Source organism: Phyllobates terribilis, unplaced genomic scaffold, assembly GCF_046119375.1.
Source record: "Phyllobates terribilis strain yellow unplaced genomic scaffold, ASM4611937v1 Scaffold_9__5_contigs__length_417890890, whole genome shotgun sequence".
Taxonomy (NCBI): Eukaryota; Metazoa; Chordata; class Amphibia; order Anura; family Dendrobatidae; genus Phyllobates; species Phyllobates terribilis.
The window spans coordinates 189770422-189795324 of record NW_027362769.1 but is presented as its reverse complement, the minus strand read 5'-3'; the positions used below and the strand labels follow the sequence as shown (position 1 = coordinate 189795324).

Here is a 24903-nt window from a genome sequence, read left to right as displayed (position 1 = left end):
CGAGAGAGGAGGTGCAGAGAGCGAGAGAGGAGGTGCAGAGAGCGAGAGAGGAGGTGCAGAGAGCGAGAGAGGAGGTGCAGAGACCGAGAGCGGGAGAGGAGATGCAGAGAGCGGTAGAGGAGGTGCAGAGAGCGAGAGCAGGAGAGGAGGTGCGGAGAGCGGGAGAGGAGGTGCGGAGAGCGGGAGAGGAGGTGCGGAGAGCGGGAGAGGAGGTGCGGAGAGCGGGAGAGGAGGTGCGGAGAGCGGGAGAGGAGGTGCGGAGAGCGGGAGAGGAGGTGCGGAGAGCGAGAGAGGAGGTGCAGAGAGCGAGAGCGGGAGAGGAGGTGCAGAAAGCGGTAGAGGAGGTGCAGAGAGCGAGAGCGGGAGAGGAGGTGCGGAGAGCGGGACAGGAGGTGCGGAGAGCGGGAGAGGAGGTGCGGAGAGCGGGAGAGGAGGTGCGGAGAGCGGGAGAGGAGGTGCGGAGAGCGGGAGAGGAGGTGCGGAGAGCGGGAGAGGAGGTGCGGAGAGCGGGAGAGGAGGTGCGGAGAGCGGGAGAGGAGGTGCGGAGAGCGGGAGAGGAGGTGCGGAGAGCGAGAGAGGAGGTGCAGAGAGCGGGAGAGGAGGAGCAGAAAGCGGTAGAGGAGGTGCAGAGAGCGAGAGAGGAGGAGCAGAGAGCGGGAGAGGAGGTGCGGAGAGCGGGAGAGGAGGTGCGGAGAGCGGGAGAGGAGGTGCGGAGAGCGGGAGAGGAGGTGCGGAGAGCGAGAGAGGAGGTGCAGAGAGGAGGTGCAGAGAGCGAGAGAGGAGGTGCAGAGAGCGAGAGAGGAGGTGCAGAGAGCGAGAGAGGAGGTGCAGAGAGCGAGAGAGGAGGTGCAGAGAGCGAGAGAGGAGGTGCAGAGACCGAGAGCGGGAGAGGAGATGCAGAGAGCGGTAGAGGAGGTGCAGAGAGCGAGAGCAGGAGAGGAGGTGCGGAGAGCGGGAGAGGAGGTGCGGAGAGCGGGAGAGGAGGTGCGGAGAGCGGGAGAGGAGGTGCGGAGAGCGGGAGAGGAGGTGCGGAGTGCTGGAGAGGAGGTGCGGAGAGCGAGAGAGGAGGTGCAGAGAGCGAGAGAGGAGGTGCAGAGAGCGAGAGAGGAGGTGCAGAGAGCGAGGAGGTGCAGAGAGCGAGAGCGGGAGAGGAGGTGCAGAAAGCGGTAGAGGAGGTGCAGAGAGCGAGAGCGGGAGAGGAGGTGCGGAGAGCGGGAGAGGAGGTGCGGAGAGCGGGAGAGGAGGTGCGGAGAGCGGGAGAGGAGGTGCGGAGAGCGGGAGAGGAGGTGCGGAGAGCGGGAGAGGAGGTGCGGAGAGCGGGAGAGGAGGTGCGGAGAGCGGGAGAGGAGGTGCGGAGAGCGGGAGAGGAGGTGCGGAGAGCGGAGGTGCGGAGAGCGGGAGAGGAGGTGCGGAGAGCGGGAGAGGAGGTGCGGAGAGCGGGAGAGGAGGTGCGGAGAGCGGGAGAGGAGGTGCGGAGAGCGGGAGAGGAGGTGCGGAGAGCGGGAAAGGAGGTGCGGAGAGCGAGAGAGGAGGTGCAGAGAGGAGGTGCAGAGAGCGAGAGAGGAGGTGCAGAGAGCGAGAGAGGAGGTGCAGAGAGCGAGAGAGGAGGTGCAGAGAGCGAGAGAGGAGGTGCAGAGAGCGAGAGAGGAGGTGCAGAGAGCGAGAGAGGAGGTGCAGAAAGCGGTAGAGGAGGTGCAGAGAGCGAGAGCGGGAGAGGAGGTGCAGAGAGCGGGAGAGGAGGTGCGGAGAGCGGGAGAGGAGGTGCGGAGAGCGGGAGAGGAGGTGCGGAGAGCGGGAGAGGAGGTGCGGAGAGCGGGAGAGGAGGTGCGGAGAGCGGGAGAGGAGGTGCGGAGAGCGGGAGAGGAGGTGCGGAGAGCGGGAGAGGAGGTGCGGAGAGCGGGAGAGGAGGTGCGGAGAGCGGGAGAGGAGGTGCGGAGAGCGGGAGAGGAGGTGCGGAGAGCGGAGGTGCGGAGAGCGGGAGAGGAGGTGCGGAGAGCGGGAGAGGAGGTGCGGAGAGCGGGAGAGGAGGTGCGGAGAGCGGGAGAGGAGGTGCGGAGAGCGGGAAAGGAGGTGCGGAGAGCGAGAGAGGAGGTGCAGAGAGGAGGTGCAGAGAGCGAGAGAGGAGGTGCAGAGAGCGAGAGAGGAGGTGCAGAGAGCGAGAGAGGAGGTGCAGAGAGCGAGAGAGGAGGTGCAGAGAGCGAGAGAGGAGGTGCAGAGAGCGAGAGAGGAGGTGCAGAGAGCGAGAGAGGAGGTGCAGAGAGCGAGAGAGGAGGTGCAGAAAGCGGTAGAGGAGGTGCAGAGAGCGAGAGCGGGAGAGGAGGTGCAGAGAGCGGGAGAGGAGGTGCGGAGAGCGGGAGAGGAGGTGCGGAGAGCGGGAGAGGAGGTGCGGAGAGCGGGAGAGGAGGTGCGGAGAGCGGGAGAGGAGGTGCGGAGAGCGGGAGAGGAGGTGCGGAGAGCGGGAGAGGAGGTGCGGAGAGCGGGAGAGGAGGTGCGGAGAGCGGGAGAGGAGGTGCGGAGAGCGGGAGAGGAGGTGCGGAGAGCGGGAGAGGAGGTGCGGAGAGCGGGAGAGGAGGTGCGGAGAGCGGGAGAGGAGGTGCGGAGAGCGGGAGAGGAGGTGCGGAGAGCGGGAGAGGAGGTGCGGAGAGCGGGAGAGGAGGCGCGGAGAGCGGGAGACGAGGCGCGGAGAGCGGGAGACGAGGCGCGGAGAGCGGGAGACGAGGCGCGGAGAGCGGGAGACGAGGCGCGGAGAGCGGGAGACGAGGTGCGGAGAGCGGGAGACGAGGTGCGGAGAGCGGGAGACGAGGTGCGGAGAGCGGGAGACGAGGTGCGGAGAGCGGGAGACGAGGTGCGGAGAGCGAGAGAGGAGGTGCAGAGAGCGAGAGAGGAGGTGCAGAGAGCGAGAGAGGAGGTGCAGAGAGCGAGAGAGGAGGTGCAGAGAGCGAGAGAGGAGGGAGAGGAGGTGCAGAGAGCGGGAGAGGAGGTGCAGAGAGCGAGAGAGGAGGTGCAGAGAGCGAGAGAGGAGGTGCAGAGAGCGAGAGAGGAGGTGCAGAGAGCGAGAGAGGAGGTGCGGAGAGCGAGAGAGGAGGTGCAGAGAGCGAGAGAGGAGGTGCAGAGAGCGAGAGAGGAGGTGCAGAGAGCGAGAGAGGAGGTGCAGAGAGCGAGAGAGGAGGTGCAGAGAGCGAGAGGAGGTGCAGAGAGCGGGAGAGGAGGTGCAGAGAGCGAGAGAGGAGGTGCAGAGAGCGAGAGAGGAGGTGCAGAGAGCGAGAGAGGAGGTGCAGAGAGCGAGAGAGGAGGGAGAGGAGGTGCAGAGAGCGGGAGAGGAGGTGCAGAGAGCGAGAGAGGAGGTGCAGAGAGCGAGAGAGGAGGTGCAGAGAGCGAGAGAGGAGGTGCAGAGAGCGGGAGAGGAGGTGCAGAGAGCGAGAGCGGAGGAGCAGAGAGCGAGAGCGGAGGAGCAGAGAGCGAGAGCGGAGGAGCAGAGAGCGAGAGCGGAGGAGCAGAGAGCGAAAGCGGAGGAGCAGAGAGCGAGAGCGGAGGAGCAGAGAGCGAGAGCGGAGGAGCAGAGAGCGAGAGAGGAGGTGCAGAGAGCGAGAGAGGAGGTGCAGAGAGCGAGAGAGGAGGTGCAGAGAGCGAGAGCGGAGGTGCAGAGAGCGAGAGCGGAGGTGCAGAGAGCGAGAGAGGAGGTGCAGAGAGCGAGAGAGGAGGTGCAGAGAGCGAGAGAGGAGGTGCAGAGAGCGAGAGCGGAGGAGCAGAGAGCGAGAGCGGAGGAGCAGAGAGCGAGAGCGGAGGAGCAGAGAGCGAGAGCGGAGGAGCAGAGAGCGAGAGCGGAGAAGCAGAGAGCGAGAACGGAGAAGCAGAGAGCGAGAACGGAGAAGCAGAGAGCGAGAGCGGAGAAGCAGAGAGCGAGAGCGGAGAAGCAGAGAGCGGAGGAGCAGAGAGCGGAGGAGCAGAGAGCGAGAGCGGAGGAGCAGAGAGCGAGAGCAGAGAGCGAGAGCGGAGGAGCAGAGAGCGAGAGCGGAGGAGCAGAGAGCGAGAGCGGAGGAGCAGAGAGCGAGAGCGGAGGAGCAGAGAGCGGGAGAGGAGGAGCAGAGAGCGGGAGAGGAGGAGCAGAGAGCGAGAGCAGGAGAGGAGGAGCAGAGAGCGAGAGCGGGAGAGGAAGAGAAGAGAGCGAGAGCGGGAGAGGAAGAGAAGAGAGCGGAGGAGCAGAGAGCGAGAGCGGAGGAGCAGAGAGCGGAGGAGCAGAGAGCGAGAGCGGAGGAGCAGAGAGCGAGAGCGGAGGAGCAGAGAGCGAGAGCGGAGAAGCAGAGAGCGAGAGCGGAGAAGCAGAGAGCGAGAGCGGAGGAGCAGAGAGCGAGAGCGGAGGAGCAGAGAGCGAGAGCGGAGGAGCAGAGAGCGAGAGCGGAGGAGCAGAGAGCGAGAGCGGAGGAGCAGAGAGCGGGAGAGGAGGAGCAGAGAGCGGGAGAGGAGGAGCAGAGAGCGAGAGCAGGAGAGGAGGAGCAGAGAGCGAGAGCGGGAGAGGAAGAGAAGAGAGCGAGAGCGGGAGAGGAAGAGAAGAGAGCGGAGGAGCAGAGAGCGAGAGCGGAGGAGCAGAGAGCGGAGGAGCAGAGAGCGAGAGCGGAGGAGCAGAGAGCGAGAGCGGAGGAGCAGAGAGCGAGAGCGGAGAAGCAGAGAGCGAGAGCGGAGAAGCAGAGAGCGAGAGCGGAGAAGCGGAGAGCGAGAGAGGAGGAGCGGAGAGAGAGAGCGGAGAAGCAGAGAGCGAGAGCGGAGAGCGAGAGCGGAGAAGCGGAGAGCGAGAGCGGAGAAGCGGAGAGCGAAAGCGGAGAAGCAGAGAGCGAGAGCGGAGAAGCAGAGAGCGGAGAAGCAGAGAGCGGAGAAGCAGAGAGCGGAGAAGCAGAGAGCGAGAGCGGAGAAGCAGAGAGCGAGAGCGGAGGAGCAGAGAGCGGAGGAGCAGAGAGCGGAGGAGCAGAGAGCGGAGGAGCAGAGAGCGGAGGAGCAGAGAGCGAGAGCGGAGGAGCAGAGAGCGAGAGCGGAGGAGCAGAGAGCGGAGGAGCAGAGAGCGGAGGAGCAGAGAGCGGAGGAGCAGAGAGCGAGAGCGGAGGAGCAGAAAGCGAGAGCGGAGGAGCAGAAAGCGAGAGCGGAGGAGCAGAAAGCGAGAGCGGAGGAGCAGAAAGCGAGAGCAGAGGAGCAGAGAGCGAGAACCTAAGAAGGTGAGCGGAGAACGAGAACCTAAGAAGGTGTGCGGAGAGCGAGAGCGGGAGAGGAGGTACGGAGAGCGAGAGAGGAGGTGGGGGAGTGACATCCTGAGGAGTAGGAGGGCAATGTCTCACCTTGATACCTCTTTTAAACATGTATCCCGGGGTTGAGGACCCTTTCCGGAGGAGTTCGCTAAAGATGACGATTTGCTCAAACAGGAAAACTCTTCTCTCTTTGGGTCGAGACTGTAGACCGGATTCCTGCTCAATGACGAAGAACGTATCCTGCTGGAGGAGCTTCCCCTGGGCCGTCAGCTTACCCTGGAGAAGAGGGCGGCATGGTTGTGCCATTATAAGTATATGTACATAACAAAAATTAACTACAGGTCGGTATTATACAAGACATTATGCACCTCTGCTACTGTAGATTTCCTCTCTTAAGAGCAGGAAGCTACAGGGTGAGACTGTCCGGTCATGTGGATACGTGCAGCCACCAGCAGGGGGGGCTCCACTATAATGAACATTCTCGTTTTTTGGTAACACTTTGGGAAATGACATAAGTTCACATTGTGAATAATTTGACGCTGCTGTGAACGAGGCTTCAGGCACACAGATCATAAGAGGCTTATAGGATGGAATAACATTACACAATGTGTGCACACCCAGCCTGACTAAGCGTGCGCAGGGCACGTCGCCTGCCGCGTCCCGCAGAAACCCGTCCTGCTGGTTCTAGGACTGATCTCACCAGGCTGCTACTGCTCCAAACACAGCAGTGACCCCTCTGTGAAACGACCTCACAGCAGAGATCACGTGATCCAGAAGCTGCCACAAAAGGGGGCGCTAATACTTCTACAAACTAGCAGAGTTTTACTTCTCACCTCGAATCCCTGAAGCCTCCCCAGGTTCATCATGTCGTTGCAGCGTTTCGGTACAAGGCACATTAACTCCACGGCTTTCTGTGCAGGAGGAGATAAAATGGAGTTTTACGTTCCCTTCCTTCCACCTCAGTCTTCAGTAGTGCTCTAATCCAAGTCATGTAAAGCACCGAGAATGATGAGAGTTGTAAACTTTCTCCCAGAGAATGGGATTCTGGGAGGAGAGTACATTGAGGGTCCTTTAAGAACCAGGAACTTTCTGCCAAGAGCCCAAAAATGACTCATGTCTGAGACTGACATCACCGCAGCTGACAACTCGTCATGTCCCGCGGGATGCAGTGGAGTAATACTCCCAGCAGCCAGGGTCCCGGACATCATGCCACTCCTCCTCCAAAGAAGTGACCCACCTCAGTCTCCGAGCACTCCAGGCCGGCCTTCTGGCTGTATTTCAGAAAGTCCTGAAAAGAAAGAAAGAGATTGTGAGCGTGGCTCCCGGTCAGCGGCGATCACTCTGCGGCACAGGCCGCTCTCACCTTCAGAAGCAGCTGGTACTTGGTGATCCGCTGGATCGGTTTAATCAGGAAGTCGCTGATGTTGAATCGCTGGTTAATTTCCTGCTTCACTTCCTGTAAAGAGAGAAATCGGACACGATAGTCATCCACGTACTGGACACGGATCCTGGGGACAGACGCCCCTCCTGCACACCAGAGGTATGAGATCAGGAGGCGTCCGCATAGAATAGTCATCCACGTACTGGACACGGATCCTCCGGACAGACGCCCCTCCTGCACACCAGAGGTATGAGATCAGGAGGCGTCCACATAGAATAGTCATCCACGTACTGGACACAGATCCTCCGGACAGACGCCTCTCCTGCACACCAGAGGTATGAGATCAGGAGGCGTCCGCACAGAATAGTCATCCACGTACTGGACACGGATCCTCCGGACAGACGCCCCTCCTGCACACCAGAGGTATGAGATCAGGAGGCGTCCGCATAGAATAGTCATCCACGTACTGGACACGGATCCTCCGGACAGACGCCCCTCCTGCACACCAGAGGTATGAGATCAGGAGGCGTCCGCATAGAATAGTCATCCACGTACTGGACACGGATCCTCCGGACAGACGCCTCTCCTGCACACCAGAGGTATGAGATCAGGAGGTGTCCGCATAGAATAGTCATCCACATACTGGACACGGATCCTGGGGACAGACGCCCCTCCTGCACACCAGAGGTATGAGATCAGGAGGTGTCCACACAGAATAGTCATCCACGTACTGGACACGGATCCTCCGGACAGACGCCCCTCCTGCACACCAGAGGTATGAGATCAGGAGGCGTCCACACAGAATAGTCATCCACGTACTGGACACGGATCCTCCGGACAGACGCCTCTCCTGCACACCAGAGGTATGAGATCAGGAGGCGTCCACACAGAATAGTCATCCACGTACTGGACACGGATCCTCCGGACAGACGCCCCTCCTGCACACCAGAGGTATGAGATCAGGAGGCGTCCACACAGAATAGTCATCCACGTACTGGACACGGATCCTCCGGACAGACGCCTCTCCTGCACACCAGAGGTATGAGATCAGGAGGCGTCCACACAGAATAGTCATCCACGTACTGGACACGGATCCTCCGGACAGACGCCCCTCCTGCACACCAGAGGTATGAGATCAGGAGGCGTCCGCATAGAATAGTCATCCACGTACTGGACACGGATCCTCCGGACAGACGCCCCTCCTGCACACCAGAGGTATGAGATCAGGAGGTGTCCACATAGAATAGTCATCCACGTACTGGACACGGATCCTCCGGACAGACGCCCCTCCTGCACACCAGAGGTATGAGATAAGGAGGTGTCCGCATAGAATAGTCATCCACGTACTGGACACGGATCCTCCGGACAGACGCCCCTCCTGCACACCAGAGGTATGAGATCAGGAGGTGTCCACATAGAATAGTCATCCACGTACTGGACACGGATCCTCCAGACAGACGCCCCTCCTGCACACCAGAGGTATGAGATCAGGAGGTGTCCGCACAGAATAGTCATCCACGTACTGGACACGGATCCTGCGGACAGACGCCCCTCCTGCACACCAGAGGTATGAGATCAGGAGGAGTCCGCATAGAATAGTCATCCATGTACTGGACACGGATCCTCCGGACAGACGCCCCTCCTGCACACCAGAGGTATGAGATCAGGAGGTGTCCGCATAGAATAGTCATCCACATACTGGACACGGATCCTGCGGACAGACGCCCCTCCTGCACACCAGAGGTATGAGATCAGGAGGTGTCCGCACAGAATAGTCATCCATGTACTGGACACGGATCCTCCGGACAGACGCCTCTCCTGCACACCAGAGGTATGAGATCAGGAGGCGTCCACATAGAATAGTCATCCACATACTGGACACGGATCCTCCGGACAGACGCCTCTCCTGCACACCAGAGGTATGAGATCAGGAGGTGTCCGCATAGAATAGTCATCCACGTACTGGACACGGATCCTCCGGACAGACGCCCCTCCTGCACACCAGAGGTATGAGATCAGGAGGTGTCCGCATAGAATAGTCATCCACATACTGGACACGGATCCTGCGGACAGACGCCCCTCCTGCACACCAGAGGTATGAGATCAGGAGGTGTCCGCATAGAATAGTCATCCACGTACTGGACACGGATCCTGCGGACAGACGCCCCTCCTGCACACCAGAGGTATGAGATCAGGAGGAGTCCGCATAGAATAGTCATCCATGTACTGGACACGGATCCTCCGGACAGACGCCCCTCCTGCACACCAGAGGTATGAGATCAGGAGGAGTCCGCATAGAATAGTCATCCATGTACTGGACACGGATCCTCCGGACAGACGCCCCTCCTGCACACCAGAGGTATGAGATCAGGAGGCGTCCGCATAGAATAGTCATCCACATACTGGACACGGATCCTGCGGACAGACGCCCCTCCTGCACACCAGAGGTATGAGATCAGGAGGCGTCCACATAGAATAGTCATCCACGTACTGGACACGGATCCTGCGGACAGACGCCCCTCCTGCACACCAGAGGTATGAGATCAGGAGGTGTCCGCATAGAATAGTCATCCACATACTGGACACAGATCCTCCGGACAGACGCCTCTCCTGCACACCAGAGGTATGAGATCAGGAGGCGTCCACACAGAATAGTCATCCATGTACTGGACACGGATCCTCCGGACAGACGCCCCTCCTGCACACCAGAGGTATGAGATAAGGAGGTGTCCGCATAGAATAGTCATCCACGTACTGGACACAGATCCTCCGGACAGACGCCCCTCCTGCACACCAGAGGTATGAGATCAGGAGGCGTCCGCATAGAATAGTCATCCACGTACTGGACACGGATCCTCCGGACAGACGCCCCTCCTGCACACCAGAGGTATGAGATCAGCAGGTGTCCGCATAGAATAGTCATCCACGTACTGGACACGGATCCTCCGGACAGACGCCTCTCCTGCACACCAGAGGTATGAGATCAGGAGGTGTCCGCATAGAATAGTCATCCACGTACTAGACACGGATCCTCCGGACAGACGCCTCTCCTGCACACCAGAGGTATGAGATCAGGAGGTGTCCACACAGAATAGTCATCCACGTACTGGACACAGATCCTCCGGACAGACGCCTCTCCTGCACACCAGAGGTATGAGATCAGGAGGTGTCCGCACAGAATAGTCATCCACGTACTAGACACGGATCCTCCGGACAGACGCCTCTCCTGCACACCAGAGGTATGAGATCAGGAGGTGTCCACACAGAATAGTCATCCACGTACTGGACACGGATCCTCCGGACAGACGCCCCTCCTGCACACCAGAGGTATGAGATCAGGAGCCGTCCGCATAGAATAGTCATCCACGTACTGGACACGGATCCTCCGGACAGACGCCCCTCCTGCACACCAGAGGTATGAGATCAGGAGCCGTCCGCATAGAATAGTCATCCACGTACTGGACACAGATCCTCCGGACAGACGCCTCTCCTGCACACCAGAGGTATGAGATCAGGAGCCGTCCGCATAGAATAGTCATCCACGTACTGGACACGGATCCTCCGGACAGACGCCCCTCCTGCACACCAGAGGTATGAGATCAGGAGGTGTCCACACAGAATAGTCATCCACGTACTGGACACGGATCCTCCGGACAGACGCCCCTCCTGCACACCAGAGGTATGAGATCAGGAGGTGTCCGCACAGAATAGTCATCCACGTACTGGACACAGATCCTCCGGACAGACGCCCCTCCTGCACACCAGAGGTATGAGATCAGGAGGCGTCCGCACAGAATAGTCATCCACGTACTGGACACGGATCCTCCGGACAGACGCCTCTCCTGCACACCAGAGGTATGAGATCAGGAGGCGTCCGCACAGAATAGTCATCCACGTACTGGACACGGATCCTCCGGACAGACGCCTCTCCTGCACACCAGAGGTATGAGATCAGGAGGCGTCCGCACAGAATAGTCATCCACGTACTGGACACGGATCCTCCGGACAGACGCCTCTCCTGCACACCAGAGGTATGAGATCAGGAGGTGTCCGCACAGAATAGTCATCCACATACTGGACACGGATCCTCCGGACAGACGCCCCTCCTGCACACCAGAGGTATGAGATCAGGAGGTGTCCGCACAGAATAGTCATCCACGTACTGGACACGGATCCTGCGGACAGACGCCCCTCCTGCACACCAGAGGTATGAGATCAGGAGGTGTCCGCATAGAATAGTCATCCACGTACTGGACACGGATCCTCCGGACAGACGCCCCTCCTGCACACCAGAGGTATGAGATCAGGAGGCGTCCACACAGAATAGTCATCCACGTACTGGACACGGATCCTCCGGACAGACGCCCCTCCTGCACACCAGAGGTATGAGATCAGGAGGTGTCCGCACAGAATAGTCATCCACGTACTGGACACGGATCCTGCGGACAGACGCCTCTCCTGCACACCAGAGGTATGAGATCAGGAGGTGTCCGCATAGAATAGTCATCCACGTACTGGACACGGATCCTCCGGACAGACGCCCCTCCTGCACACCAGAGGTATGAGATCAGGAGGAGTCCGCATAGAATAGTCATCCATGTACTGGACACGGATCCTCCGGACAGACGCCCCTCCTGCACACCAGAGGTATGAGATCAGGAGGTGTCCGCATAGAATAGTCATCCACATACTGGACACGGATCCTCCGGACAGACGCCTCTCCTGCACACCAGAGGTATGAGATCAGGAGGTGTCCGCACAGAATAGTCATCCATGTACTGGACACGGATCCTCCGGACAGACGCCCCTCCTGCACACCAGAGGTATGAGATCAGGAGGTGTCCGCATAGAATAGTCATCCACATACTGGACACGGATCCTCCGGACAGACGCCCCTCCTGCACACCAGAGGTATGAGATCAGGAGGTGTCCGCATAGAATAGTCATCCACATACTGGACACAGATCCTCCGGACAGACGCCTCTCCTGCACACCAGAGGTATGAGATCAGGAGGCGTCCACACAGAATAGTCATCCATGTACTGGACACGGATCCTCCGGACAGACGCCCCTCCTGCACACCAGAGGTATGAGATCAGGAGGCGTCCACACAGAATAGTCATCCACGTACTGGACACGGATCCTCCGGACAGACGCCTCTCCTGCACACCAGAGGTATGAGATCAGGAGGTGTCCACATAGAATAGTCATCCACGTACTGGACACGGATCCTCCGGACAGACGCCCCTCCTGCACACCAGAGGTATGAGATCAGGAGGCGTCCGCACAGAATAGTCATCCACGTACTGGACACGGATCCTCCGGACAGACGCCTCTCCTGCACACCAGAGGTATGAGATCAGGAGGCGTCCGCACAGAATAGTCATCCACGTACTGGACACGGATCCTCCGGACAGACGCCTCTCCTGCACACCAGAGGTATGAGATCAGGAGGCGTCCGCACAGAATAGTCATCCACGTACTGGACACGGATCCTCCGGACAGACGCCTCTCCTGCACACCAGAGGTATGAGATCAGGAGGTGTCCGCACAGAATAGTCATCCACATACTGGACACGGATCCTCCGGACAGACGCCCCTCCTGCACACCAGAGGTATGAGATCAGGAGGCGTCCGCACAGAATAGTCATCCACGTACTGGACACGGATCCTCCGGACAGACGCCCCTCCTGCACACCAGAGGTATGAGATCAGGAGGCGTCCACATAGAATAGTCATCCACGTACTGGACACGGATCCTCCGGACAGACGCCCCTCCTGCACACCAGAGGTATGAGATCAGGAGGTGTCCGCACAGAATAGTCATCCACGTACTGGACACGGATCCTCCGGACAGACGCTCCTCCTGCACACCAGAGGTATGAGATCAGGAGGTGTCCACACAGAATAGTCATCCACGTACTGGACACGGATCCTCCGGACAGACGCCTCTCCTGCACACCAGAGGTATGAGATCAGGAGGAGTCCGCATAGAATAGTCATCCATGTACTGGACACGGATCCTCCGGACAGACGCCCCTCCTGCACACCAGAGGTATGAGATCAGGAGGTGTCCGCATAGAATAGTCATCCACATACTGGACACGGATCCTCCGGACAGACGCCTCTCCTGCACACCAGAGGTATGAGATCAGGAGGTGTCCGCATAGAATAGTCATCCACATACTGGACACAGATCCTCCGGACAGACGCCTCTCCTGCACACCAGAGGTATGAGATCAGGAGGCGTCCACACAGAATAGTCATCCACGTACTGGACACAGATCCTCCGGACAGACGCCTCTCCTGCACACCAGAGGTATGAGATCAGGAGGCGTCCACATAGAATAGTCATCCACGTACTGGACACGGATCCTCCGGACAGACGCCCCTCCTGCACACCAGAGGTATGAGATAAGGAGGTGTCCGCATAGAATAGTCATCCACATACTGGACACGGATCCTCCGGACAGACGCCTCTCCTGCACACCAGAGGTATGAGATCAGGAGGTGTCCGCATAGAATAGTCATCCACGTACTGGACACGGATCCTCCGGACAGACGCCCCTCCTGCACACCAGAGGTATGAGATAAGGAGGTGTCCGCATAGAATAGTCATCCACATACTGGACACGGATCCTCCGGACAGACGCCCCTCCTGCACACCAGAGGTATGAGATCAGGAGGCGTCCGCATAGAATAGTCATCCACGTACTGGACACGGATCCTCCGGACAGACGCCCCTCATGCACACCAGAGGTATGAGATCAGGAGGTGTCCGCATAGAATAGTCATCCACGTACTGGACACGGATCCTCCGGACAGACGCCTCTCCTGCACACCAGAGGTATGAGATCAGGAGGTGTCCGCACAGAATAGTCATCCACGTACTGGACACAGATCCTCCGGACAGACGCCCCTCCTGCACACCAGAGGTATGAGATCAGGAGGTGTCCGCACAGAATAGTCATCCACGTACTGGACACGGATCCTCCGGACAGACGCCCCTCCTGCACACCAGAGGTATGAGATCAGGAGGTGTCCGCACAGAATAGTCATCCACGTACTGGACACGGATCCTCCGGACAGACGCCCCTCCTGCACACCAGAGGTATGAGATCAGGAGGCGTCCGCATAGAATAGTCATCCACGTACTGGACACAGATCCTCCGGACAGACGCCCCTCCTGCACACCAGAGGTATGAGATCAGGAGGTGTCCGCACAGAATAGTCATCCATGTACTGGACACGGATCCTCCGGACAGACGCCCCTCCTGCACACCAGAGGTATGAGATCAGGAGGTGTCCACACAGAATAGTCATCCACGTACTGGACACAGATCCTCCGGACAGACGCCTCTCCTGCACACCAGAGGTATGAGATCAGGAGCCGTCCGCATAGAATAGTCATCCACGTACTGGACACGGATCCTCCGGACAGACGCCCCTCCTGCACACCAGAGGTATGAGATCAGGAGGTGTCCGCACAAAATAGTCATCCACGTACTGGACACGGATCCTCCGGACAGACGCCCCTCCTGCACACCAGAGGTATGAGATCAGGAGGTGTCCACACAAAATAGTCATCCACGTACTGGACACGGATCCTCCGGACAGACGCCTCTCCTGCACACCAGAGGTATGAGATCAGGAGGTGTCCACACAAAATAGTCATCCACGTACTGGACACGGATCCTCCGGACAGACGCCCCTCCTGCACACCAGAGGTATGAGATCAGGAGGCGTCCGCACAGAATAGTCATCCACGTACTGGACACGGATCCTCCGGACAGACGCCTCTCCTGCACACCAGAGGTATGAGATCAGGAGGCGTCCGCACAGAATAGTCATCCACGTACTGGACACGGATCCTCCGGACAGACGCCTCTCCTGCACACCAGAGGTATGAGATCAGGAGGAGTCCGCATAGAATAGTCATCCACGTACTGGACACGGATCCTCCGGACAGACGCCTCTCCTGCACACCAGAGGTATGAGATCAGGAGGTGTCCGCACAGAATAGTCATCCACATACTGGACACGGATCCTCCGGACAGACGCCCCTCCTGCACACCAGAGGTATGAGATCAGGAGGCGTCCGCACAGAATAGTCATCCACGTACTGGACACGGATCCTCCGGACAGACGCTCCTCCTGCACACCAGAGGTATGAGATCAGGAGGCGTCCACATAGAATAGTCATCCACGTACTGGACACGGATCCTCCGGACAGACGCCCCTCCTGCACACCAGAGGTATGAGATCAGGAGGTGTCCGCATAGAATAGTCATCCACGTACTAGACACGGATCCTCCGGACAGACGCCCCTCCTGCACACCAGAGGTATGAGATCAGGAGGTGTCCGCATAGAATAGTCATCCACGTACTAGACACGGATCCTCCGGACAGACGCCCCTCCTGCACACCAGAGGTATGAGATCAGGAGGTGTCCGCACAGAATAGTCATCCATGTACTGGACACGGATCCTCCGGACAGACGCCCCTCCTGCACACCAGAGGTATGAGATCAGGAGGTGTCCGCATAGAATAGTCATCCACGTACTAGACACGGATCCTCCGGACAGACGCCCCTCCTGCACACCAGAGGTATGAGATCAGGAGGTGTCCGCACAGAATAGTCATCCACATACTGGACACGGATCCTCCGGACAGACGCCCCTCCTGCACACCAGAGGTATGAGATCAGGAGGCGTCCACATAGAATAGTCATCCACGTACTGGACACAGATCCTCCGGACAGACGCCTCTCCTGCACACCAGAGGTATGAGATCAGGAGGTGTCCGCACAGAATAGTCATCCATGTACTGGACACGGATCCTCCGGACAGACGCCCCTCCTGCACACCAGAGGTATGAGATCAGGAGGCGTCCACACAGAATAGTCATCCATGTACTGGACACGGATCCTCCGGACAGACGCCCCTCCTGCACACCAGAGGTATGAGATCAGGAGGTGTCCGCATAGAATAGTCATCCACGTACTAGACACGGATCCTCCGGACAGACGCCCCTCCTGCACACCAGAGGTATGAGATCAGGAGGTGTCCACATAGAATAGTCATCCACATACTGGACACGGATCCTCCGGACAGACGCCCCTCCTGCACACCAGAGGTATGAGATAAGGAGGTGTCCGCATAGAATAGTCATCCACGTACTGGACACGGATCCTGGGGACAGACGCCTCTCCTGCACACCAGAGGTATGAGATCAGGAGGTGTCCGCATAGAATAGTCATCCACGTACTGGACACGGATCCTCCGGACAGACGCCCCTCCTGCACACCAGAGGTATGAGATCAGGAGGCGTCCACATAGAATAGTCATCCACGTACTGGACACGGATCCTCCGGACAGACGCCCCTCCTGCACACCAGAGGTATGAGATCAGGAGGTGTCCACATAGAATAGTCATCCACGTACTGGACACGGATCCTCCGGACAGACGCCCCTCCTGCACACCAGAGGTATGAGATCAGGAGGCGTCCGCACAGAATAGTCATCCACGTACTGGACACAGATCCTCCGGACAGACGCCCCTCCTGCACACCAGAGGTATGAGATCAGGAGGTGTCCGCACAGAATAGTCATCCACGTACTGGACACGGATCCTCCGGACAGACGCCTCTCCTGCACACCAGAGGTATGAGATCAGGAGGCGTCCGCACAGAATAGTCATCCACGTACTGGACACGGATCCTCCGGACAGACGCCCCTCCTGCACACCAGAGGTATGAGATCAGGAGGCGTCCGCACAGAATAGTCATCCACGTACTGGACACGGATCCTCCGGACAGACGCCCCTCCTGCACACCAGAGGTATGAGATCAGGAGGCGTCCGCACAGAATAGTCATCCACGTACTGGACACAGATCCTCCGGACAGACGCCCCTCCTGCACACCAGAGGTATGAGATCAGGAGGTGTCCGCACAGAATAGTCATCCACGTACTGGACACGGATCCTCCGGACAGACGCCTCTCCTGCACACCAGAGGTATGAGATCAGGAGGTGTCCGCACAGAATAGTCATCCACGTACTGGACACGGATCCTCCGGACAGACGCCCCTCCTGCACACCAGAGGTATGAGATCAGGAGGCGTCCACATAGAATAGTCATCCACGTACTGGACACGGATCCTCCGGACAGACGCCCCTCCTGCACACCAGAGGTATGAGATCAGGAGGTGTCCGCAAAGAATAGTCATCCACGTACTGGACACGGATCCTCCGGACAGACGCCCCTCCTGCACACCAGAGGTATGAGATCAGGAGGCGTCCGCACAGAATAGTCATCCACGTACTGGACACGGATCCTCCGGACAGACGCCCCTCCTGCACACCAGAGGTATGAGATCAGGAGGTGTCCGCATAGAATAGTCATCCACGTACTAGACACGGATCCTCCGGACAGACGCCCCTCCTGCACACCAGAGGTATGAGATCAGGAGGTGTCCGCACAGAATAGTCATCCACGTACTGGACACGGATCCTGGGGACAGACGCCTCTCCTGCACACCAGAGGTATGAGATCAGGAGGTGTCCACATAGAATAGTCATCCACGTACTAGACACGGATCCTCCGGACAGACGCCCCTCCTGCACACCAGAGGTATGAGATCAGGAGGTGTCCACATAGAATAGTCATCCACATACTGGACACGGATCCTCCGGACAGACGCCCCTCCTGCACACCAGAGGTATGAGATCAGGAGGCGTCCGCATAGAATAGTCATCCACGTACTGGACACAGATCCTCCGGACAGACGCCCCTCCTGCACACCAGAGGTATGAGATCAGGAGGTGTCCGCACAGAATAGTCATCCACGTACTGGACACGGATCCTCCGGACAGACGCCCCTCCTGCACACCAGAGGTATGAGATCAGGAGGCGTCCACATAGAATAGTCATCCACGTACTGGACACGGATCCTCCGGACAGACGCCCCTCCTGCACACCAGAGGTATGAGATCAGGAGGTGTCCGCAAAGAATTGTCATCCACGTACTGGACACGGATCCTCCGGACAGACGCCCCTCCTGCACACCAGAGGTATGAGATCAGGAGGCGTCCGCACAGAATAGTCATCCACGTACTGGACACGGATCCTCCGGACAGACGCCCCTCCTGCACACCAGAGGTATGAGATCAGGAGGTGTCCGCATAGAATAGTCATCCACGTACTGGACACGGATCCTCCGGACAGACGCCCCTCCTGCACACCAGAGGTATGAGATCAGGAGGTGTCCGCATAGAATAGTCATCCATGTACTGGACACGGATCCTCCGGACAGACGCCTCTCCTGCACACCAGAGGTATGAGATCAGGAGGCGTCCGCACAGAATAGTCATCCACGTACTGGACACGGATCCTCCGGACAGACGCCCCTCCTGCACACCAGAGGTATGAGATCAGGAGGTGTCCGCATAGAATAGTCATCCATGTACTGGACACGGATCCTCCGGACAGACGCCCCTCCTGCACACCAGAGGTATGAGATCAGGAGGCGTCCGCACAGAATAGTCATCCATGTACTGGACACGGATCCTCCGGACAGACGCCCCTCCTGCACACCAGAGGTATGAGATCAGGAGGTGTCCGCATAGAATAGTCATCCACGTACTGGACACAGATCCTCCGGACAGACGCCCCTCCTGCACACCAGAGGTATTTGATCAGGAGGTGTCCACATAGAATAGTCATCCACGTACTGGACACGGATCCTCCGGACAGACGCCCCTCCTGCACACCAGAGGTATGAGATCAGGAGGTGTCCGCATAGAATAGTCATCCACGTACTGGACACAGATCCTCCGGACAGACGCCCCTCCTGCACACCAGAGGTATGAGATCAGGAGGCGTCCGCACAGAATAGTCATCCACGTACTGGACACGGATCCTCCGGACAGACGCCCCTCCTGCACACCAGAGGTATGAGATCAGGAGGTGTCCGCATAGAATAGTCATCCACGTACTGGACACAGATCCTCCGGACAGACGCCCCTCCTGCACACCAGAGGTATGAGATCAGGAGGTGTCCACATAGAATAGTCATCCACGTACTGGACACGGATCCTCCGGACAGACGCCCCTCCTGCACACCAGAGGTATGAGATCAGGAGGTGTCCGCATAGAATAGTCATCCACGTACTGGACACGGATCCTGCGGACAGACGCCCCTCCTGCACACCAGAGGTATGAGATCAGGAGGCGTCCACATAGAATAGTCATCCATGTACTGGACACGGATCCTCCGGACAGACGCCCCTCCTGCACACCAGAGGTATGAGATCAGGAGGTGTCCGCATAGAATAGTCATCCACGTACTGGACACAGATCCTCCGGACAGACGCCCCTCCTGCACACCAGAGGTATGAGATCAGGAGGTGTCCGCATAGAATAGTCATCCACGTACTGGACACGGATCCTGCGGACAGACGCCCCTCCTGCACACCAGAGGTATGAGATCAGGAGGCGTCCGCACAGAATAGTCATCCACGTACTGGACACGGATCCTCCGGACAGACGCCCCTCCTGCACACCAGAGGTATGAGATCAGGAGGCGTCCGCACAGAATAGTCATCCATGTACTGGACACAGATCCTCCGGACAGACGCCTCTCCTGCACACCAGAGGTATGAGATCAGGAGGTGTCCGCATAGAATAGTCATCCACGTACTGGACACAGATCCTCCGGACAGACGCCCCTCCTGCACACAAGAGGTATGAGATCAGGAGGCGTCCACACAGAATAGTCATCCATGTACTGGACACGGATCCTCCGGACAGACGCCCCTCCTGCACACCAGAGGTATGAGATCAGGAGGTGTCCGCATAGAATAGTCATCCACGTACTAGACACGGATCCTCCGGACAGACGCCCCTCCTGCACACCAGAGGTATGAGATCAGGAGGTGTCCACATAGAATAGTCATCCACATACTGGACACGGATCCTCCGGACAGACGCCCCTCCTGCACACCAGAGGTATGAGATAAGGAGGTGTCCGCATAGAATAGTCATCCACGTACTGGACACGGATCCTGGGGACAGACGCCTCTCCTGCACACCAGAGGTATGAGATCAGGAGGTGTCCACATAGAATAGTCATCCACGTACTGGACACGGATCCTCCGGACAGACGCCCCTCCTGCACACCAGAGGTATGAGATCAGGAGGCGTCCGCACAGAATAGTCATCCACGTACTGGACACAGATCCTCCGGACAGACGCCCCTCCTGCACACCAGAGGTATGAGATCAGGAGGTGTCCGCACAGAATAGTCATCCACGTACTGGACACGGATCCTCCGGACAGACGCCTCTCCTGCACACCAGAGGTATGAGATCAGGAGGTGTCCGCACAGAATAGTCATCCACGTACTGGACACGGATCCTCCGGACAGACGCCCCTCCTGCACACCAGAGGTATGAGATCAGGAGGCGTCCACATAGAATAGTCATCCACGTACTGGACACGGATCCTCCGGACAGACGCCCCTCCTGCACACCAGAGGTATGAGATCAGGAGGTGTCCGCAAAGAATAGTCATCCACGTACTGGACACGGATCCTCCGGACAGACGCCCCTCCTGCACACCAGAGGTATGAGATCAGGAGGCGTCCGCACAGAATAGTCATCCACGTACTGGACACGGATCCTCCGGACAGACGCCCCTCCTGCACACCAGAGGTATGAGATCAGGAGGTGTCCGCATAGAATAGTCATCCACGTACTAGACACGGATCCTCCGGACAGACGCCCCTCCTGCACACCAGAGGTATGAGATCAGGAGGTGTCCGCACAGAATAGTCATCCATGTACTGGACACGGATCCTCCGGACAGACGCCCCTCCTGCACACCAGAGGTATGAGATCAGGAGGTGTCCGCATAGAATAGTCATCCACGTACTAGACACGGATCCTCCGGACAGACGCCCCTCCTGCACACCAGAGGTATGAGATCAGGAGGTGTCCGCACAGAATAGTCATCCACGTACTAGACACGGATCCTCCGGACAGACGCCCCTCCTGCACACCAGAGGTATGAGATCAGGAGGTGTCCGCATAGAATAGTCATCCACGTACTAGACACGGATCCTCCGGACAGACGCCTCTCCTGCACACCAGAGGTATGAGATCAGGAGGTGTCCGCACAGAATAGTCATCCACATACTGGACACGGATCCTCCGGACAGACGCCCCTCCTGCACACCAGAGGTATGAGATCAGGAGGTGTCCGCATAGAATAGTCATCCACGTACTAGACACGGATCCTCCGGACAGACGCCCCTCCTGCACACCAGAGGTATGAGATCAGGAGGTGTCCGCACAGAATAGTCATCCACGTACTAGACACGGATCCTCCGGACAGACGCCCCTCCTGCACACCAGAGGTATGAGATCAGGAGGTGTCCGCACAGAATAGTCATCCACGTACTAGACACGGATCCTCCGGACAGACGCCCCTCCTGCACACCAGAGGTATGAGATCAGGAGGTGTCCGCACAGAATAGTCATCCACATACTGGACACGGATCCTCCGGACAGACGCCCCTCCTGCACACCAGAGGTATGAGATCAGGAGGTGTCCGCATAGAATAGTCATCCACGTACTAGACACGGATCCTCCGGACAGACGCCCCTCCTGCACACCAGAGGTATGAGATCAGGAGGTGTCCGCATAGAATAGTCATCCACGTACTAGACACGGATCCTCCGGACAGACGCCCCTCCTGCACACCAGAGGTATGAGATCAGGAGGTGTCCGCACAGAATAGTCATCCACGTACTAGACACGGATCCTCCGGACAGACGCCCCTCCTGCACACCAGAGGTATGAGATCAGGAGGTGTCCGCATAGAATAGTCATCCACGTACTAGACACGGATCCTCCGGACAGACGCCTCTCCTGCACACCAGAGGTATGAGATCAGGAGGTGTCCGCACAGAATAGTCATCCACATACTGGACACGGATCCTCCGGACAGACGCCCCTCCTGCACACCAGAGGTATGAGATCAGGAGGTGTCCGCATAGAATAGTCATCCACGTACTAGACACGGATCCTCCGGACAGACGCCTCTCCTGCACACCAGAGGTATGAGATCAGGAGGTGTCCGCACAGAATAGTCATCCACATACTGGACACGGATCCTCCGGACAGACGCCCCTCCTGCACACCAGAGGTATGAGATCAGGAGGCGTCCACATAGAATAGTCATCCACGTACTGGACACAGATCCTCCGGACAGACGCCTCTCCTGCACACCAGAGGTATGAGATCAGGAGGTGTCCGCACAGAATAGTCATCCACGTACTGGACACGGATCCTCCGGACAGACGCCCCTCCTGCACACCAGAGGTATGAGATCAGGAGGTGTCCGCACAGAATAGTCATCCACGTACTGGACACGGATCCTCCGGACAGACGCCCCTCCTGCACACCAGAGGTATGAGATCAGGAGCCGTCCACATAGAATAGTCATCCACGTACTGGACACAGATCCTCCGGACAGACGCCCCTCCTGCACACCAGAGGTATGAGATCAGGAGGCGTCCACACAGAATAGTCATCCATGTACTGGACACGGATCCTCCGGACAGACGCCCCTCCTGCACACCAGAGGTATGAGATCAGGAGGTGTCCGCATAGAATAGTCATCCACGTACTAGACACGGATCCTCCGGACAGACGCCCCTCCTGCACACCAGAGGTATGAGATCAGGAGGTGTCCACATAGAATAGTCATCCACGTACTGGACACAGATCCTCCGGACAGACGCCTCTCCTGCACACCAGAGGTATGAGATCAGGAGGCGTCCACACAGAATAGTCATCCATGTACTGGACACGGATCCTCCGGACAGACGCCTCTCCTGCACACCAGAGGTATGAGATCAGGAGGTGTCCACATAGAATAGTCATCCACGTACTGGACACAGATCCTCCGGACAGACGCCTCTCCTGCACACCAGAGGTATGAGATCAGGAGGCGTCCACACAGAATAGTCATCCACATACTGGACACGGATCCTCCGGACAGACGCCCCTCCTGCACACCAGAGGTATGAGATCAGGAGGTGTCCGCATAGAATAGTCATCCACGTACTAGACACGGATCCTCCGGACAGACGCCCCTCCTGCACACCAGAGGTATGAGATCAGGAGGTGTCCACATAGAATAGTCATCCACGTACTAGACACGGATCCTCCGGACAGACGCCCCTCCTGCACACCAGAGGTATGAGATCAGGAGGTGTCCACATAGAATAGTCATCCACGTACTAGACACGGATCCTCCGGACAGACGCCCCTCCTGCACACCAGAGGTATGAGATCAGGAGGCGTCCGCATAGAATAGTCATCCACGTACTGGACACAGATCCTCCGGACAGACGCCCCTCCTGCACACCAGAGGTATGAGATCAGGAGGTGTCCGCACAGAATAGTCATCCACGTACTGGACACGGATCCTCCGGACAGACGCCCCTCCTGCACACCAGAGGTATGAGATCAGGAGGCGTCCACATAGAATAGTCATCCATGTACTGGACACGGATCCTCCGGACAGACGCCCCTCCTGCACACCAGAGGTATGAGATCAGGAGGTGTCCGCACAGAATAGTCATCCACGTACTGGACACGGATCCTCCGGACAGACGCCCCTCCTGCACACCAGAGGTATGAGATCAGGAGGCGTCCACATAGAATAGTCATCCACGTACTGGACACGGATCCTCCGGACAGACGCCCCTCCTGCACACCAGAGGTATGAGATCAGGAGGCGTCCGCACAGAATAGTCATCCACGTACTGGACACGGATCCTCCGGACAGACGCCCCTCCTGCACACCAGAGGTATGAGATCAGGAGGTGTCCGCATAGAATAGTCATCCATGTACTGGACACGGATCCTCCGGACAGACGCCCCTCCTGCACACCAGAGGTATGAGATCAGGAGGCGTCCGCACAGAATAGTCATCCATGTACTGGACACGGATCCTCCGGACAGACGCCCCTCCTGCACACCAGAGGTATGAGATCAGGAGGTGTCCGCATAGAATAGTCATCCACGTACTGGACACAGATCCTCCGGACAGACGCCCCTCCTGCACACCAGAGGTATTTGATCAGGAGGTGTCCACATAGAATAGTCATCCACGTACTGGACACGGATCCTCCGGACAGACGCCCCTCCTGCACACCAGAGGTATGAGATCAGGAGGTGTCCGCACAGAATAGTCATCCACGTACTGGACACGGATCCTCCGGACAGACGCCCCTCCTGCACACCAGAGGTATGAGATCAGGAGGTGTCCGCATAGAATAGTCATCCACGTACTGGACACAGATCCTCCGGACAGACGCCCCTCCTGCACACCAGAGGTATGAGATCAGGAGGTGTCCACATAGAATAGTCATCCACGTACTGGACACGGATCCTCCGGACAGACGCCCCTCCTGCACACCAGAGGTATGAGATCAGGAGGTGTCCGCATAGAATAGTCATCCACGTACTGGACACGGATCCTGCGGACAGACGCCCCTCCTGCACACCAGAGGTATGAGATCAGGAGGCGTCCACATAGAATAGTCATCCATGTACTGGACACGGATCCTCCGGACAGACGCCCCTCCTGCACACCAGAGGTATGAGATCAGGAGGTGTCCGCATAGAATAGTCATCCACGTACTGGACACAGATCCTCCGGACAGACGCCCCTCCTGCACACCAGAGGTATGAGATCAGGAGGTGTCCGCATAGAATAGTCATCCACGTACTGGACACGGATCCTGCGGACAGACGCCCCTCCTGCACACCAGAGGTATGAGATCAGGAGGTGTCCGCATAGAATAGTCATCCACGTACTGGACACGGATCCTCCGGACAGACGCCCCTCCTGCACACCAGAGGTATGAGATCAGGAGGCGTCCACACAGAATAGTCATCCACGTACTGGACACAGATCCTCCGGACAGACGCCCCTCCTGCACACCAGAGGTATGAGATCAGGAGGTGTCCGCACAGAATAGTCATCCACGTACTGGACACAGATCCTCCGGACAGACGCCCCTCCTGCACACCAGAGGTATGAGATCAGGAGGTGTCCGCACAGAATAGTCATCCACGTACTGGACACGGATCCTCCGGACAGACGCCTCTCCTGCACACCAGAGGTATGAGATCAGGAGGTGTCCGCACAGAATAGTCATCCATGTACTGGACACGGATCCTCCGGACAGACGCCCCTCCTGCACACCAGAGG

The 24903-nt window shown here is 58.1% G+C and overlaps 1 protein-coding gene across 1 annotated transcript in view; it reads right to left on the bottom strand.

Annotated features, from left to right (window-relative positions):
• The window catches only part of LOC141161317 (kalirin-like), a 621825-nt gene that overhangs the window by 84653 nt on the left and 512269 nt on the right, over positions 1-24903 (bottom strand). Inside the window, exons 32-35 of the mRNA XM_073646130.1 lie at positions 6598-6690; positions 6472-6522; positions 6068-6145; positions 5325-5510 (exon numbers count right to left, since the gene is read on the bottom strand). Of these exons, the coding sequence (XP_073502231.1) occupies positions 5325-5510; positions 6068-6145; positions 6472-6522; positions 6598-6690 (408 nt within the window). The remainder of the gene's footprint in view (positions 1-5324; positions 5511-6067; positions 6146-6471; positions 6523-6597; positions 6691-24903) is intronic.